We start from the raw sequence: 16,656 nt of genomic DNA, 5'->3' as shown, positions 1-16,656 counted from the left end.
AAAGACCTTTAAGAAAAAACTTAGAATGCAAATTAATAATATGAAGTTCAGGGTCAGTCGCAGATATTTAACTGTTGTTCAATGCCTAACATTTGACCATAAAAAATGTGTATCTAATAGGCCTACATTCACGCATGTATTGGTTGCTTCACATCTGGTGCTTAGAGGCAGCATCACAATGTAAAAATAACTAGAAATATATTATAAATAAATGGGCTTCAGTGAGTTACAGGGAAATAATTCCATCTAGAATTTCTGTGACGTCATAAATTTAGGAGACCGAAGGGCATCCATGCATTATAAAAAATAATAGATGGGCCTCTTCAATGAGTTACAGGAAAACAATTCCGTCTCGGGTTTCTGTGACAGTTTATAAATTACTCGAACTTTGGGCTCGTAATTGACGACGTCACAGAAACCCTAGAAGGGATTATTTTCACTGAAGCATATATATATATATATATATATATATATTATATATATATATATATATATATATATATATATATATATATAGATATATATAGAGAGAGAGAGAGAGAGAGAGAGAGAGAGAGAGAGAGAGAGAGAGAGAGAGAGAGAGAGAGAGACATCGACACAGAAATATTAAATTTAAATTTTGTTTCTGCTATTAATCAGTCCTAAAAAGGTTTAAAGTGTTAAAGGTTTGCTTCGCGTAAAACAAATTAAAAACAAAACAAGCAACAATACATTCTTGAATTCTCAAATAAAAAAATAAAAAAAAAAAATACTGTATATCTAAGGTATCAAAATTATATATAAAATATATAGTTTAAAATGTCTTTGTTTTCTTTAGTTTGCTAACATACAGTATCGATTACATTATTTTAATACCCAGAGCAATGTATTCGCTAGTGCTTGTGTCAATTATGTTGACCCTCATGATGCGTGCTATGACTATAAAACACCAACTCCCATAATGCAATACAAGAAATCCCCCTTTTCCCGACACTTTCTGTGTACACGCCCGACGAGGAGGCCAGTCTGAAAGAGCTCATTGTGTTGGCCGTGAGTAAGGCTGGTGCGGAGTGTGCTGTGCGTGGATGCTGTATTTAGTGGCAGCATCAGGAGGATTACACATATTGTAGAGGATCGCTAAGCCTGAATCATGCACACCATCACCATTACAACAAGCTGGAAGTGGTACCGAAATTGTGCAAGATACGGATAGGATACACGTTTATTATAGTTTGATATGAATGATTGCGCGATCGATGTTTAATTAAATTAAGGAAAATGAAAGAAGAGAACAAGAAGCACACCATATTGTATATATCATGCTAGAGGGAGACGTAGATCTTTGGATATTACGCGTTTTGCTGGTTTCACCTCGGGTGTTTTGCTGGAAACTGACCAGACTGGAATAAAAAGCAGGGAGGTGGTAGTGGCACGTTTCTGACAATAACGAACGAATACAATTTATTGTGTCTCGTTTGATTTGCTGTCGTTTGGAAGTCGAAGAGTAAAGGGTTGGAACATCGCTGTTTTTTTTTAAAAAAAAAAAAAAAAGAAAAGGAAACTATCAACATCATGGGAAACGCAGGGAGTATGGATTCTCAGCAAACTGATTTCAGGGCTCACAGCATGCCTCTGAAACTACCAATGCCAGAGCTAGGTGAACTGGAGGAGAGATTTGCCATCGTTTTGGTAGGTTAATATTCTATGTGAGGCATTTTGGTGGTGAATAGATGTATGTAGTCTGTTACTGAAGACAACACCACATCGCCCGTTTGCATTGTATTTATAGCACTGCTGGTATGAAGGAATTGATCATGATAAACAACCGTGATCTGTAAAACTTTTGCTTTGTTTTGTCAACTGAAAATTAACAAGGCACAAATGATAAATCAGTCGTGTATTTTATTTTAATGTACTCTGATTGCTGTGTTATTGATGCTTCTTCAATAAGCATTAATGCTGTTGTACTGTAGTCTCGTATATTGAATGGTTCATAATCAATGCTCAATGTGTATCGAATTACAAGATATCGGCGATTTGAATACTCACAAGTGGACAGTCACGTGGATCTCAAGCTCATTAGCAAATGAAAACCCGCATTGAAGTGATAGTTCGAAGAAGTCAAAAACGACTTTGTAAAGATGACGTTGAATGGCAAAGAAAGAAAACTGTTTTGCAACGTAGGTTCAAAAGTATAATAAGAATTACAATCATTAAGTTTCGGGCCTAGTATGCGCATCCAGTGTATATTGTGGCAAAGGTTCCAGACAATCTGTTCCCAACGTCTGTCACGTGTATATTCGATGTTTCTTGAGAGGGTGTGGTGTCCACACTTCTCTGAGATTTGTATTTCAGCATTATAGACTGATCATTTCAACGGAGTTAAGTTCTGCATGCTGGTGTTTGCATTTATTTATTTACTTGTATACACTGTGAAGCGTTTGTTTTCTTCCATGCATACATTTGTTTTAAATAAAATTTATTTATAATGGATGGCAGGATGATCTAGTGAAATTGTTGAAATGTAGACGCAGGCAATAGAATTCAAGACTGGTTCAGGCGTTCGGGTAGTAAATATGAGTGACCACCCAACCTACAACACAGCTAGTCTTGCTTCTGATTATAAACACACTCACTGACCCTTATGGTGTTTTCAAGATTAACAGCGATACGTTTAAACGAGGACTGGAGGTAGCACTGTTTTGAAGGGCCAAGTTTAAACCCTTTACTTTTTAATTTCTATCAATTAGGGGCTGTGGCACAGCTATTGAGAAAGTGACAGCTGAACAAATTGTGGCATTTGGAGGCTGGAGATTTTCTACACCCATTGCAGTTTAGGTTTAGACCAGAGCACTCCACTCAAACATACACATTGTTATTTTGTAGAAAAGAGCTAAGAGGTTGGACCTATATTTTTATATCTAAAGAAAGCATTCAATACAGTTAATCATGATGACCTTATTTTTAAATTATCTAAATTATTTATTTTCTAATAAGGCATTGAAATGGGTTGAGTCGTATGTTAAGGATAGAAAACAATGTGTCAAAGTTGGTAATATTCATTCTCTTATTAGGAATTGTTCAGTTGGGGGCCCCCCCAGTGTTCTGTATTAGGGCCACTGCTATTCAGTCTGTATATTAATGATCTACTGGATGAGCTGAAGTTGATTTCCAGATGTACACTGACGATAGTCATGTTTGTTTCTGCCAAATCTAGTCAAGAGGCTGCCTGTAAGCCAACTTCTACTATAAGAGAGGTGACAATTTGGCTGTCTAACCCTGAATGTGAAACAAACAGTGGGGATGTGTTTTACCATTAAACAAGTTGGAAACAGTTTTGATATTTGAATTAAAGGAGATAAAATTGAGGCAGTCTCGGAATTTTAAATATTTAGGAATAATAATGGATTCTCAATTAACGTTTAAAAAACACACTAAAAAGGTGATAAACGACACAATGCAATCTGCATAATTCTAGGTATATTAGAAGTAATTTATCAACGAATGCTGCTAAATTTAAAACCAATGAGATTTCACCATTGTGAAATTCTTACAAAATACAATAAGTTTTGCTAATTTTATACATTGTTCAAATGGATTTTTTATTTTTAAGTCTCTGGGTGGACTTGCTCCTCCACCATTAAAATAATTAATTACACTCTGAAGTTCTGAATTTAGCAACAGAATCACCAGAGCAGCCATCAGTGGTAACTGTGTGGAGGAAAGACTACTAAATACTAAATGTATTTAAATTTACTAAATTTGCACAAACTGCATTCTCAAAGGTGTAATATTCTGGAATTCATTAAAATATGATATAAAAAACCAATCCTCATGAACTTAGGGATTTTGTTTATAAACTTAAAATATGATTCAAATCAAAACAAACCTGTTTTCGTTGATGGGGAGGGTTGTATTGCTCTGTATTCTGCAATTGATTGTTGATTTGTTTTTCTTTTGTTCTCGCCTGCCCAGGGAATACCAACAAAAATTAGTTTTTAGCAAGATGTTAAATTATACATTGTCCCTGTCAAATTTAAATAAACAAATACATCCCAAAAAGAGATCAAAGCAAATTCTTGGGACTGCTTCTTGACAGGTGTCAGCAGCTCTGATGTTTTTGTGTGGTTTATAGATTTCAGATGGTGGTTATCACTACTTTATTGCTTAAAAGCAGTATAGTAGCTCAGGGATATAAGTAAGACTATTTTAACTGGGAATGGCAACATAATTGCTGTTGATTCCATATTAGTTCAGATGACTTCTGTTTTGGAATATAATATTGGTACAGTAGCTGCTGTCAGGACAGTTTAAAAAAAAAAAACACACACACAAGAAGTAACAGCAGAAGTTACTTTGTTGATTTGACATATTTACATGGTTAAATTGCTGAGTAAACAACATATGGTTCTCGGGCGGTGCCAAAGAGGAGTGAATAGGGCATGATCATGTCTACCTCTTTCCTTTTATACTTTTCTATGAGTGCACCCATGAGGCATCCAGTATAAACACACCAAATTATGGTTTGCATGCTGATTCTGTTGAGGGCATCCTCTCAGACTTTCAAGAACTTGTATTGAATCGGTTTAATCCCATTGACTTCAATAAAAACCACACTCCCAGGTTACAGTACAGTGGATTATAACCAGCAGGCAGTGTCCATCGCTACAGATTGTTTAAAATTTGGCATTCAAATGAACCACTTCACCAGTTCCATCTGACTTTATAAGCTTCACTGAAGACCAGAGTGAAGGAACTTTTGCCAAAGTGATGAATATCATTTAGGTACAATGTGTGCATTCAGCATTAGGATGTCTAGCGTTTAATCAGAGCACTTAATGTTATTTGCTTCCATTTAAGCTGCAGTACAATGTAGGGCGATGATGCATTGTGGCAGACTGATCATTAATTGTCTGAGGAAGTGTGTGGTCATGAAGCATAAAGGACTTGTCATGTAATTAAACTGTGAATAAGAAATTAGGAGTTAAACCAAAAAAAAATATTGTGACCTTAATCAGTTGATCTGGAACAACTTGAGCTTGGTTTGTACAGGCACTGCAGGTGTACTGTATGTTTTTGTATTGTAATAAAATACTGTAGTAAAATTTTACAGGAGCATCTCTGGGAAAGGTTATACTGTAAAGTAGCTTTTCCTACTGTGTGGCTCTGTACGTTGGTTTTGCTCTTTTAGAAGTTTTTATCTGTTAACCAAGTCACATTAAACACATGGCCATTTGATTATTCTTGTGAAAAAATAATTGAGATATTTAGATATTCCTGCCACATGTTGTATTTTTTTTTTTGTGTTCTCTTCAGACTACCAGTGTCGGGTCTTTTTTTTTCCCTTAGTTCAATATCCTCAAATGTGACAAAGGATGGTGGTTGCCATCCCTGCTTGCCTCCTTGAACAAAAATTCTCTAAAAAGCTGTTTTGATATTTTCTGCCCAAGACGTGGAAAATGTGATTTGACTCGGCCCCAATAAAGTAATTTCCCTATGTAAATAGTGTATGAAAAGTAGACAGGAAATGCAGCATGACCCTTTTGAGCTGCAACCTGAATTCCTTGCACGCAGTAACATGACTCTTCACTCTCTGTTTGGCAGACTTTTCTCTAAAACAGAGTTTCGCACCTATAGACACGCATGTTGAATGGGGGACAATCCTAAATAATGTTTTATAATAAATCTAGGTTTAAAACATTTTGGCACATTTTTGTGGTAATATCGTAAGCACAGTTTCCTTAAACTTTAAGCATATGTTAACCATTCAGAAATAGCATTCTGGATAACATGTAGAGGTCAGTTTCCTCCTTTGACAATATGTCAGCTTCCAGCACTTCTGTATGTGTTGATTTACCTTGTGGTTATGCTCTCATTTATGTTATAAATGGCTAATTTTTGGATGTACTGTGGTTGATATTTAGGGGAAAACATGGTCAAAGATAAATGGCCTCAAAAAGAACGAGACAACACACCACAGACAGTCTGCTCAAGATTCTACAGGCCATGCGCATGAATATATCTTTCTGGTTTGTGTTTGACCTGCTCCAGATAATGCATCCACCACAAAACACTTCTACAGATATCGCTTAGTACAGTAAAACCTTATCACTGCTTAGTACAGTGAACATATATGATATCCAACTGTGGACAGGCTGATTGTAGGGGTGATCTCAGACCAGAAACAAGACAGGACACAGCTGAGTTCAGTGCTAAGGTTGCAGTGCTTTTTAATAATACCACTAAAAGGTTTGAACAAATAACACTCACTCATCACCACGTATCGCAATCGATTATTTTTATCACTTAAATTTTACTCCCTACTTTCTCCCGTACACACAACCCCGGGTGAGTGAAACGTGCATCTATACAGCTGTGCCGGGATTCAATTACTAATTAATTATTCACTTGAATCCCAGCACGTGAACTAATTTGTGCATTCCCCACGCTCGCATACTGATACACATTTCATCTGCATAAGAAGTGATTGTGCAATCCCCATGCCTAAACACATATTATACATTTTAAATCAGTCATGCTCCACATAGCCCTATTGTCTCCCGTGCACCAATACCTATACACCAACATTAACACACCACATGCAACATATAACACAAAATACGCACAGGGACAGGGCACACTGCCACATCAGTATACATACGTTTAGAATACCTGGACCATGGCTTTATTAGTGAAAAACATTAACTATTCATGTGCCACTTGAGCATCTCTTTCACTCTAGGATTGGATTTTGATTCTTGTCTGAAGGTAAAGTGGTTTTGAAGAGTATGAATTATTTAACAAACAGGTTAATGTTAAGGCATTCTGTTTACGAAGGGATTATTTGTAGTTTAAGAAAAACATTGTTTTTATTTCAAGATTACAGTATTATTGTAGAGTACATTGATGGTTTACTGAAGTACCAACATGTTTCTTGCTGTCGTTAGATGGTGTACTGTATAATTTGTGATTTGACATAAGAAAACGGGTATTGTTGATAAAATGAGATGCCCATCTTGCTGCACTGGATATAGTAGCAATAAACAAAGATATATACTAATAAACAAATGTATTCTGACTGCAAAATAAAACCATTGTCTGCTTCAAAGCAAATAGAGGTATTGGATCTGGAAAGTTACACTAACTGTGTTACTAATACATTGATTTGCTAAAAGTTAGATGCCTTCAGCACTGAAATTTACCCTGAGACATTGATATAATTCTGCTGTCAGAGTAAGAATATTAACACTAGTCCCAAGGGTTTTTTTGATGGTATGGTTTATGTATTCACTTATGTAATTCTTCATAGATCACAAAATCAATCTGCGTAATTCAGTTCCTTCAGAGGCTGAAAAAATGCATTGCAGTTCTTCTTGAACGCTTTAGTTCTGCTTCAGGCTACTGGTTGAGGTACATTATGTTGTGATTGCAATGAAAATGAAACCACACTTGCTGTCTTGGCTATCCTACAGTAGAATATAATGGAGGTTTGCCTTCTGTTTTCAAAAGGGTTCTGTACAGTATGTTGTGTATTGACAAGCCAAACAAAACTGTACCATTCTTTAGGCTACTGGGACTGGTATTCACCTACTGTACTGTATGTTAGCTTTGAACGGATTTAGACATATCGCACGGGTTCCCAAGCTCTAGAAACCAGCACACATCTAAGAAAGGCTGCATTAAAAGCAAAGATTCTACAGTCTGCAGCTGCACCAGAGTAATTCTTCTCTTTCAACCAGTTATACCAAAGGAATTGATTCCTTGCCTGTGGTGTAATTAGAATGGCTCCTATTGCTGCCATTAACATTACATTATATGACTTGGCATTTAGGAAGCATCATGAGTGTTTCAGCACCACTTTTTTTTCATTTGTGTTGAGATCAAAAAGTGACTTAAACTCAGGTATTTCACTGCATGATCACATTCATTTACAGTATAACCCTGCCGCTACGGTTGTACTTTAGATTGCTTTGTGAGTTGTAAAGTACAAATTGAGAAAATAATTTGTGAATTCTGTTACGTAAATGTATTACTGTAGGTCAACACTTTAGCAGCTGGAGACTACAGTTTGCCTAATTCTATTTATTGTACTGGATCTGTTTTCAACAGTACAGTAGGCTGTACTGTACTTTTAGTTCCTTATGGTTTATTACACTTTGAAGAAATGAAACTGCAGTTGGGAGTTCTAAACAAAGCAGTGGGAGGTAGATATCCAGCTACTGTATGTAGTATACCCACAATTTCAGTTTAAAAATAAATCATTATTTGCCAGTTTAATGATCTGTCTGTCTGTCTCTATGTATTATTTTGGCCAGTTAAAATCAATTTTTAAAATGAGCCTAATTCCATTAAAGACTGTGGCATTGGAATCGCAATGTAAAGTCTTTAAAAATATGGTAAGCCAGTGTTTGCATTAAATGGCCTCTTTCAAACATAAGCAAGTCTGTATGCTCAGGGCTAGTTGCCATGACGCTGTGACACAACTTGTTGGCTGACACCACTGAAAAGAAGTCTAAGACGTGTCAGCATTTGGGATACAGATAATCAGTATCATCTTTGCCAGCATCTTTTGGACAGAATTGCTGAATGTATGTCTTAATTTTAAATTGAATGAGTTTGTGTCCAGATTGATTAACAGAGTAATAGTGCTACAGTACGGTAGGGTAAAAACAACTTTTCTGTTCAGTTTGTGGTTTTAAGATAGTGTTTTTATTTGTGTTATTTTGAGAAAATGTACATAAAAACAATTGTCAAGATGAGACTTTATTTAGGGCTCCTGATTTTCTATTCAAAATGACCAAATTTGTTTTTACCAATTTATTAAGAATTAACAACGTAGTTTGAACATAAATAACATTTTTACATAAAAATATCTATTGAATTCCCTGAGCTACTGTAGTTTTCAGGAAAAATCTTTCAAAAGCAGTCGTAACAATGTACTGTAAGTCGGTCAACAAAAAAGAGGGGCATTATAACAAAAATATGCAATTGTCATAAAATTACAAATGAAGTTCAATGTTCAGGACACTTATCTCTTCCATCTGTAGTTTCATCTGCAACATGGCAGACTGGTTTATGCTGTACTTGCTATAAATCAGTTTGCATGTGTTTCCCGTATACCCTGGACAGACAGAGTTGCCTTAGTTAGAGCAGGGCTCTTCAACTAGTTTTTTAAATTTAAGGGGGCCAGATTGCACAGTAAACACGTTGGCTTTGCGTTCGGTACAGTTGGTAAAATAAATAAGTATTTATTGGTTCAGTCATTGTTGAATCTACAATTTTCACCCTTTTTTTTCACCTTTGATTTTCTGCATCGTGGGACCATGGACTAATCACTTTACTGTACATACAGTATGTACCTTAGCTTTAGTGCCATATAAAAAAAAAAAAAATGCATGCTGTACATAAAAAAAAAAAAAAAAAAAAAAAAAAAGAAAATGTTTGGTACTTGTCGGTTCTATATTGAGAAGCTTCCAAGGGCCTTCCAGGGGCCCTTGAGGGTATTATTATTTTTTCTAACAGAAGTATTGCTTTTGTTTATTTGGGCAAAAGCATAACATTATTTGGAGAAACTGTAGCTTTCTCTGGTTCTAGGAAATGTAACCAGTTGACCTGGTAATCCCACATTAAACCAAATCTCAATTGATCCATTGTTATGATTTTAAATTATATTATGTTTCAGTGTTGTACTTATCCCTTGTAGAACCCAGTGATTCATATATCCCCTGAAAGGTTTCCATGGCTACCCCTGTGTGTTGGCCTCCAGTGGAAAGCTGCTGCTCCATTGATTTTGGTTTTAAATGTATTGGAGGCAATTGTAAAATGATTGGTTGACAGATCCAGACACGTCACAAGCTCAAACTAATATACAAATTAAGTTTAATTTGTTTTCCAATGTTTCAAGCATTTCACACTGTCCTATGCATGCTCTAGAAAGATTCATGTCAAACTGGACCTGTATTTCAAGGGTATTGAACATGCAGTAGTGTGTAACTTGTTTTTTTTCCCCACACAATGACAAGATCAAATGAGTGCCTTGCATTGTATTCAACCTTTTAATATAGTAGGTACTGCACACCACACTGTAAAATCCCTATGATTACAGTAGGAACGTTGGGAGATTTACCTTTAGCTATACAGTACGACATGGGAGTGGTTCTTTCCATGAAACTGTTTGGATACAATATTTTTAAAGTACAGGGATTAATGGGATGATTCAGAATTAAGTATTAATTTGGGCTGGTACAATCATTTAAAGCTGTTACAGTACCTTAAGGTTTGTAGTAATGTGGTGTTGGTGGCGGTGGGGGGGGGGGGTGTTAATCGTGTGATTTGTCAAAGTACAGTATTATACTGATGCAAAGGGGGCAAAACAATAGTTACTAATTAAGGCATACTGTGCCGTTGTAAATCGTTTCAGTGGCACTGATTTGAGGACTGACCTCCATTGCCTAAATGTGAGTAAGGGTTATATAAGGTCCTGATGACAGCTGTCTCCTACTGTATGTTGCTAACATTTGCCTTGACATACTGTTGTCTTATTCACATCTCCTTCCTGTCCTGGTACTCTACGTAGTGGAGTAAGCATTCCCATGGTCCCCGCACACACACACACACACACACACACACACACACACACACACATTAGAAACGCAAGATATAGTTACAGAGCTGGAAACGTAGGCTTGTGGTTCATGAGTTTTTCCATGTAAAAAGGTATCCATGAATAAGAAACTAAGGTTATTATGGTGGTTTGCTTGCTGCCACATGGGAATTGAAGACTAAGCTTTTGCTATAATTAGAGCCTCCCATTGGCTATTGTGATTACATCTACAATAAGCTTCTTTTTGACTGCTACAGTAAGAACTACCAGTTTTGTCAGTAGCATTCCCTGTGAGGGTTACTAGTGGGTGGATTGTTCCCGTGTGTGTCTGTTACTCTGCCTCCACCAACAACTTTAACTGTGACCAATTTTTTCATTCGCTGTTACAGTATAATCGGCTCGTCAGCCCTCCCCAGAGATGATCCCTGAGCTCCACAGCCCAGGAAAGAGTTGGGCTGGTACTGTATTTCCTGCCACAGTAGGCCTTGAAAAAATATATAGCTGGGAACAATCTAAGTTGCGCAGCCAAGCTCCATCCAAGTTGTCCCAGTGTCCTGTAGCATGAATATGTCTGGCTGTACGTTCTACAGTAACTACTTGTTGGCTTGTTTTGCGTGGATGTAGTACGCTACCGTACATGCTTTGGTCGTCAAGATTTACGTGAAGGTTTTTTCCACTTTTTTTTGTCTTCTGCATTTCTGTTTCATTAATGTTGTCATTGTTTCTAGTAGAGTAGCTAGATTGTCCAGCGTTCTACATTTTTTTTTGGTTGTTTTCTGGATTACTGTAGTTCCACTTTATAAAACAGCTTTTTCTACATCGGTGGGAACGACTCTTCTTCCCAAGGACCGTAACTTGGCAACTCTGTGCTTCCTTTGTGGGGTCAGTCATGATGGGATGCTTTGCCTTTTAAATTGCCTGAAGATGCTCTCTAGAGGCAAACCTTGTACTTTTTATTACTGGTTGAATAGCAAGTAACCTGGGCCACCAGCCAGAATGTATAAACTGATTGCTCAATAGTGATTCCTTGCATGGGCACTGAGCCAATGACAGCATTCGATATTGGTTTGATCTGTTTTTACACCACATACATCTGCTGTATTGTACCCTGTAGTATCTCTACTACAGTACATGCCAATTCTCATCTCTGCTTCTTGGTCGTATTAATGTGCTTGATTAAAATAAACTGCCTTTACTCAAGTTAATTTTATTACATTTTTTTAATGAAATTCATATGCACAACAGCAAGCCATTTCATTGGCATTCATAAGTTATAATTGCATGTTAATAAGTGAGACTGCTTCATTGGAGCACTGCCTCTAAGTTGGCTGAAGGATGAATTTGAGGGGCGGGGGGAAGAAACAATGATCGGGTGAAAAGGTACAAAACTAATGGCGCTTTAGCTATTGTGGTAGATGAATCAATCCTCGATTTTGGTTGGCTCAGTAATTGCTCTTTTTATAAAATTATCACTGTAAAATAGTTTGGCTGCTGAGGGTGAATTACTGCAGGTACAGTATTTGAATTAAACCAATACCAGAAGAAAAAAACCCCAAAACTTGATGTGTTCCCTATTGGGGCACTGAATGTTGTGTACAGTATTCATTCTTATGCAAAACCTTAGCTTTTGACAACTTTGTTTTCTATTAATCAGTATACTAACGTTTAAATAGGATACAGTATTGAATCTTCTCTAATTATCTGTTCTTTGAAGATCAGTTGGAGTTCTCTCAAGAAGACTGTGACCTGAGGGTGCATTTTTCAAATGGAGAGAGATGTCAAATACAATCTTTTATATTTATGCAGCAGTACTACATCATGCTCTGGAGAACCTAAAAGAAAAGAAATGGGGCAATAAAAAGAAATAAACTCAACAGTAATTGCAAGCAGTATAATATGAAGGCCCTATAGCCTACCTCGCCTGCATACTGACTTGCAAACAGTTTAATTACTTAAACAGCTTCTACCTGAAGTTTTTAAGGTTCTAATTACATTTTTATGAATGGCTAAAATAGTATTGCAAGAGTATGCTGACACAGCTTATTTTATTTAATAGAATCATTTACTGTAATCTAGCCTTTTATAATTATTTTTCAAGAAAGAATTCTGCACTTTGCTTGAAGCTTAATTGATTTTCAGGTGAATGCCTCGATTTCTTTCAGCATGATATTTAATATATTCTTTTGTGTTTGATGGGTCTTATTGAAATTTAAGCAGCAGTGTTTTGTAGGACCTGAGAGATCATGCTGTTTACCCTGCATTCCTTGCGTTCTTCACAAAGGATTCTGCAGTTCACTGTACACGGTTGATGCAATGAAAAAGCTTGCACGGGACAATGGTTCTCTTCCATGAAATAGGCTATTGATGCTCACTGAGCCCACGGCTGCCAACCAAACAGTGGCTGTTTTTATTTAACTGTTGATGGAGACTGGCACTTAGCACACATTGATTGGCTTCCAGCACCCACCCTGGGGCTGAACACAACAGACTGGGGAGGATAGTTTGAACTTTTATATTGGGTCTGATTTATGGATATGATAGGGGGTGGCCTTCGTCTGGGTAAATGTTCAATCTCCAGGAGTCTATGAACTAATTAGCCATAGCAGCAAGAAACAGGAACTGTCACTTAGAAAAGCAGCAAGTACATGTGTGTTAAGTCTAACTGAAGTTGTTGGCTTTCTTGACTTTGAGTACACAGTGGAGCAATTTGCTTATGAAAGATGTGCATCTGGGCACTTTTTGGAATTTTGCACAGTTGGAAGCAAGCCTTTGTGCAGTGCTGAATTTGTCAGAATTTCTGCTGTAATTCTAAGTCATAAGTTCAGAAAACTGGTCAACACAGCAGACCGGGTAGAATCTGTGTATTTATTTCCAAAAATATTTAATTAGTTGTAGCAGGATGTTTTTGTTGTGTTACTTAGTTCTGAAAAAGTAACCTTCTACTACTATGCAGTATGGTATTGGACTGTGCAGCTCATAAACACAGTAGGTACAAATTGTTACAATATATGCTGTATTGTAGGTTTGATTTCTATATCTGAAGTACAGAAAATAAACGGTTGATACTCTACACACTCGAAGGCAATATTATTAGTACAGTATGAGAAGTACAATAGATTGCCTTCTGTAATAACCTACAGTGTCTTCAACTTCCTTTAACAACTAAGGTGTTTACAATGAAGTAGGTCCAGACCAGCTGACTATAGCTTTGTTTTACCTGCCATATGTTTTCAATGAATGCTGTATATTTCAAAATGATCTTATCATTTTGCCACTGGCTACGTACTGAAAGAAGTCTGAAGCAAACCGGGTTAATTGGGACTTCACATCAGTCATTTTCTGTCTGTTTCAGCCAGTGGTTTACTGACCTCCTAGACGACCACAGTGACAGCCTCATTTTTTTTCCCTGACGCACTGTGTCATTTTAAGGGTAGTGGTGCATTGTGTCTGCAGTTTTCAGAACACTTTACATCTGCTAGATTGCACCTGTGATGAAATATTTAAGCACTAGATTCTGTACAGTTTTTTTTTTTTTTTTTTTTCTGAAACCTCAGGAAATCTCTAGAGTGCATTGCTATTTGAAGTTGATTGAATAAAAATAAGGTTTTGTAGAGTGTGTTCTTGCCAGTAGTAACATCTGTATTTTCCATTCTGGGAATGGGCAAATTCAGTTTTTTCAAAATGACCAATTCAGCTGTTGCCGATTTCACCAATTTATTAAGAATTAACAACGTAATTTTGAACATAAATAACATTTTCACATTAAAAATCAATTGAATTCATTTTTAAGTCCCTACGATACTGTAGTCTTAAATCAGTCCACTAGTAACAATGTACTGCAACAAATAAAGGTGTTTTAAAAAAAAAAACAGCTTCTTGCTGGTATTACAATATATAGACTAGTCAAAAATAAGGGGCATTATTACAAAATTATTAAATTCATATAATTGCAAATTAAATTACAATGTTCAGGACATTAATCTCTCCCATCTGTAGTTTTAATCTGCAACAATGCAGACTGGTTCATACTGTACTTGCTGTAAAACTGCTTGCATGTGTTTCTGGTATACCCTGGAAGATAGAGTTGTCTTAGTTAGAGCAGGGCTCTTCAACTAGTTGTTTTAATTAAGGGGGCCAGATTGGAAAAAAGTTAGGAGTAGGCGGGCCAGAGTATGTTACTCTACACATTTTTAAGCAATCATAAATATTATATAACTTAATGTTCATATATTGAACAAGACTTACACATTTTACCATATGAATAATACTTTAATAATAGAACAGTGTGAGAATTGAACAGAGTATCGTTACAAACATTTTAAAATGAATGTGACATATTAATAGTATAACTGTTAAGAGATCAGCGCTTCTGCTTTGAGCTTCTAACTACTGTACCATCTGGATACGTATTTCCAAAAGCTCCTTGTTTGGTTTCAAAATGACTTTTCATCTTGTATTCCTTAACTACTGACACTCATTCATTGCACAGTAAACACGATGGCTTTGCGTTCGGTACGGTTCACTCGTTGAATCTACAATTTTTACCATTTTCTGTTCTTACTACAGTAGCTACAGTAGAGAGAGCCATGTTATAGCAACACAAGTAAAACCAACAAAAAAAATAAAAATCACTTTTGAGTATGTATTATTAAGGAGCGAATGATAAATTAGAAATAAGTTATAAAACTAAAGGTTTCACCTCAACCGCCGTGTCGTTTCCTTGTGTTGATGCGGGTGACGGAGTAATGGATTTGTGATAAATTAATACATAGTTTTTTTTAATTCGGGGCTGGATGGTCCGTCCCCGTCCCCCCCCCCCAACTCCAAAAGTATTCCACAGAATAGAACTCGCACAAAACAGCTAGTTGCTTTTTTAAACAAACCGACTCGCCGCAGCAGAAACAGGCAGGGTTTCCAACTATTTTTACAAAAACCCGCCCAATCAGGAGCGTAAGTTGTGACATCAGTCACCTCTGATGTTCCCCATTGTAACAAATAGCAACCACACTATTTGCAATTGCAACTTTTTTTGTGTTTTATGTACTTAATTACTATGGATCCTAGGAATCAGTTTGCTTTTTTTGGTTGTGCTGTAACCAAATCAGTACACTTATCATATATAACCAGGTAATTCTGGTGAATGAGGCACGCTCTGTCACATTCATGCTGAAACGTAGCTGCAGTTTGCTTCAGTATCCAGTGCGTTTTTACTACTCAACAAGCTGTTTAAAGATGCTGAAAACGATAAAAATCACCCCTAAATGAGTTTGGCAATATCCATCCAGGTGACAAAGACTAACTTAAGGTAAACTAATATAAATACTCATTTTTGGTTTTGATTTTTAGTACACAGACATATTTGTAATGTGTAAAGTGAAATGGTAGGCCTACGTTTGTTTATTATTGATTGATGGCACTCTGGTGAGTTTGTGGAGCTTCCTTTGAGTTTGAAAGTGTACCAAATAATGCTTCCTGTAAAAACTTATTATTCAATCATTCCTTTTCTGTAATCAAGTAAAACCCATGAACAAATTCTCATTTGCAGTAACGCCTGTTACCACACTGTGCCTTTTTAGAAAGTGTTACGTTTGTAGCCCAAAGCAATAATGAAATGTACGTCATGACAGATATTGATGCGTGTTATTGTTGCAGTGTTTAGTAACCGTGATGTTAACACTAACGGTTGTGTGTAATATAACTTAGAAATATTGTAAATATTTTAAAACTACTCAAAATATGTCCAATTGTAATACCTGCACAAATGCCCAAAACTATCCCAAAAAAATAGGCACCTGCCCAAAGCCATTTTTTCACACACAATAGGCTTGGACTAGAGAACCAAACTGTAGTATATTCTACACTATATACTGTATAGAGGGAAGCTGGTATTGCTTTTTTGTGGATTTTTTTTTTTTCTCCCTTGTGGAAATAGTGCAAAAAATAGCATGTTTCTGAAAAGTAAAGCAAAGAAATAACTTGGGGGTCCTCATTACAGTGCGTTTTCTGTTTTTGCCATTTCCTTTTGCTTAGAGAAAAAAAAAAAAAACAAAAAAAAAAAATCAGATCCTAAAATG

The 16,656-nt window shown here is 36.4% G+C and overlaps 1 protein-coding gene across 1 annotated transcript in view; it reads left to right on the top strand.

Moving 5' to 3' along the window:
• Positions 1 to 976: 976 nt before the first annotated feature.
• Positions 977 to 16,656, top strand: part of LOC121322298 (formin-like protein 2) — a 62,954-nt gene continuing 47,274 nt past the window's right edge. The window contains 1 exon segment of the mRNA XM_041262079.1: positions 977 to 1,668. Within this exon segment, the coding sequence (XP_041118013.1) occupies positions 1,552 to 1,668 (117 nt within the window). The 5' untranslated portion in view covers positions 977 to 1,551.

Source organism: Polyodon spathula, chromosome 10 (genome assembly GCF_017654505.1).
Source record: "Polyodon spathula isolate WHYD16114869_AA chromosome 10, ASM1765450v1, whole genome shotgun sequence".
Lineage (NCBI taxonomy): Eukaryota > Metazoa > Chordata > Actinopteri > Acipenseriformes > Polyodontidae > Polyodon > Polyodon spathula.
The sequence above is the reverse complement of the archived record's forward strand: the minus strand, read 5'-3'. Positions and strand labels throughout refer to the sequence as shown.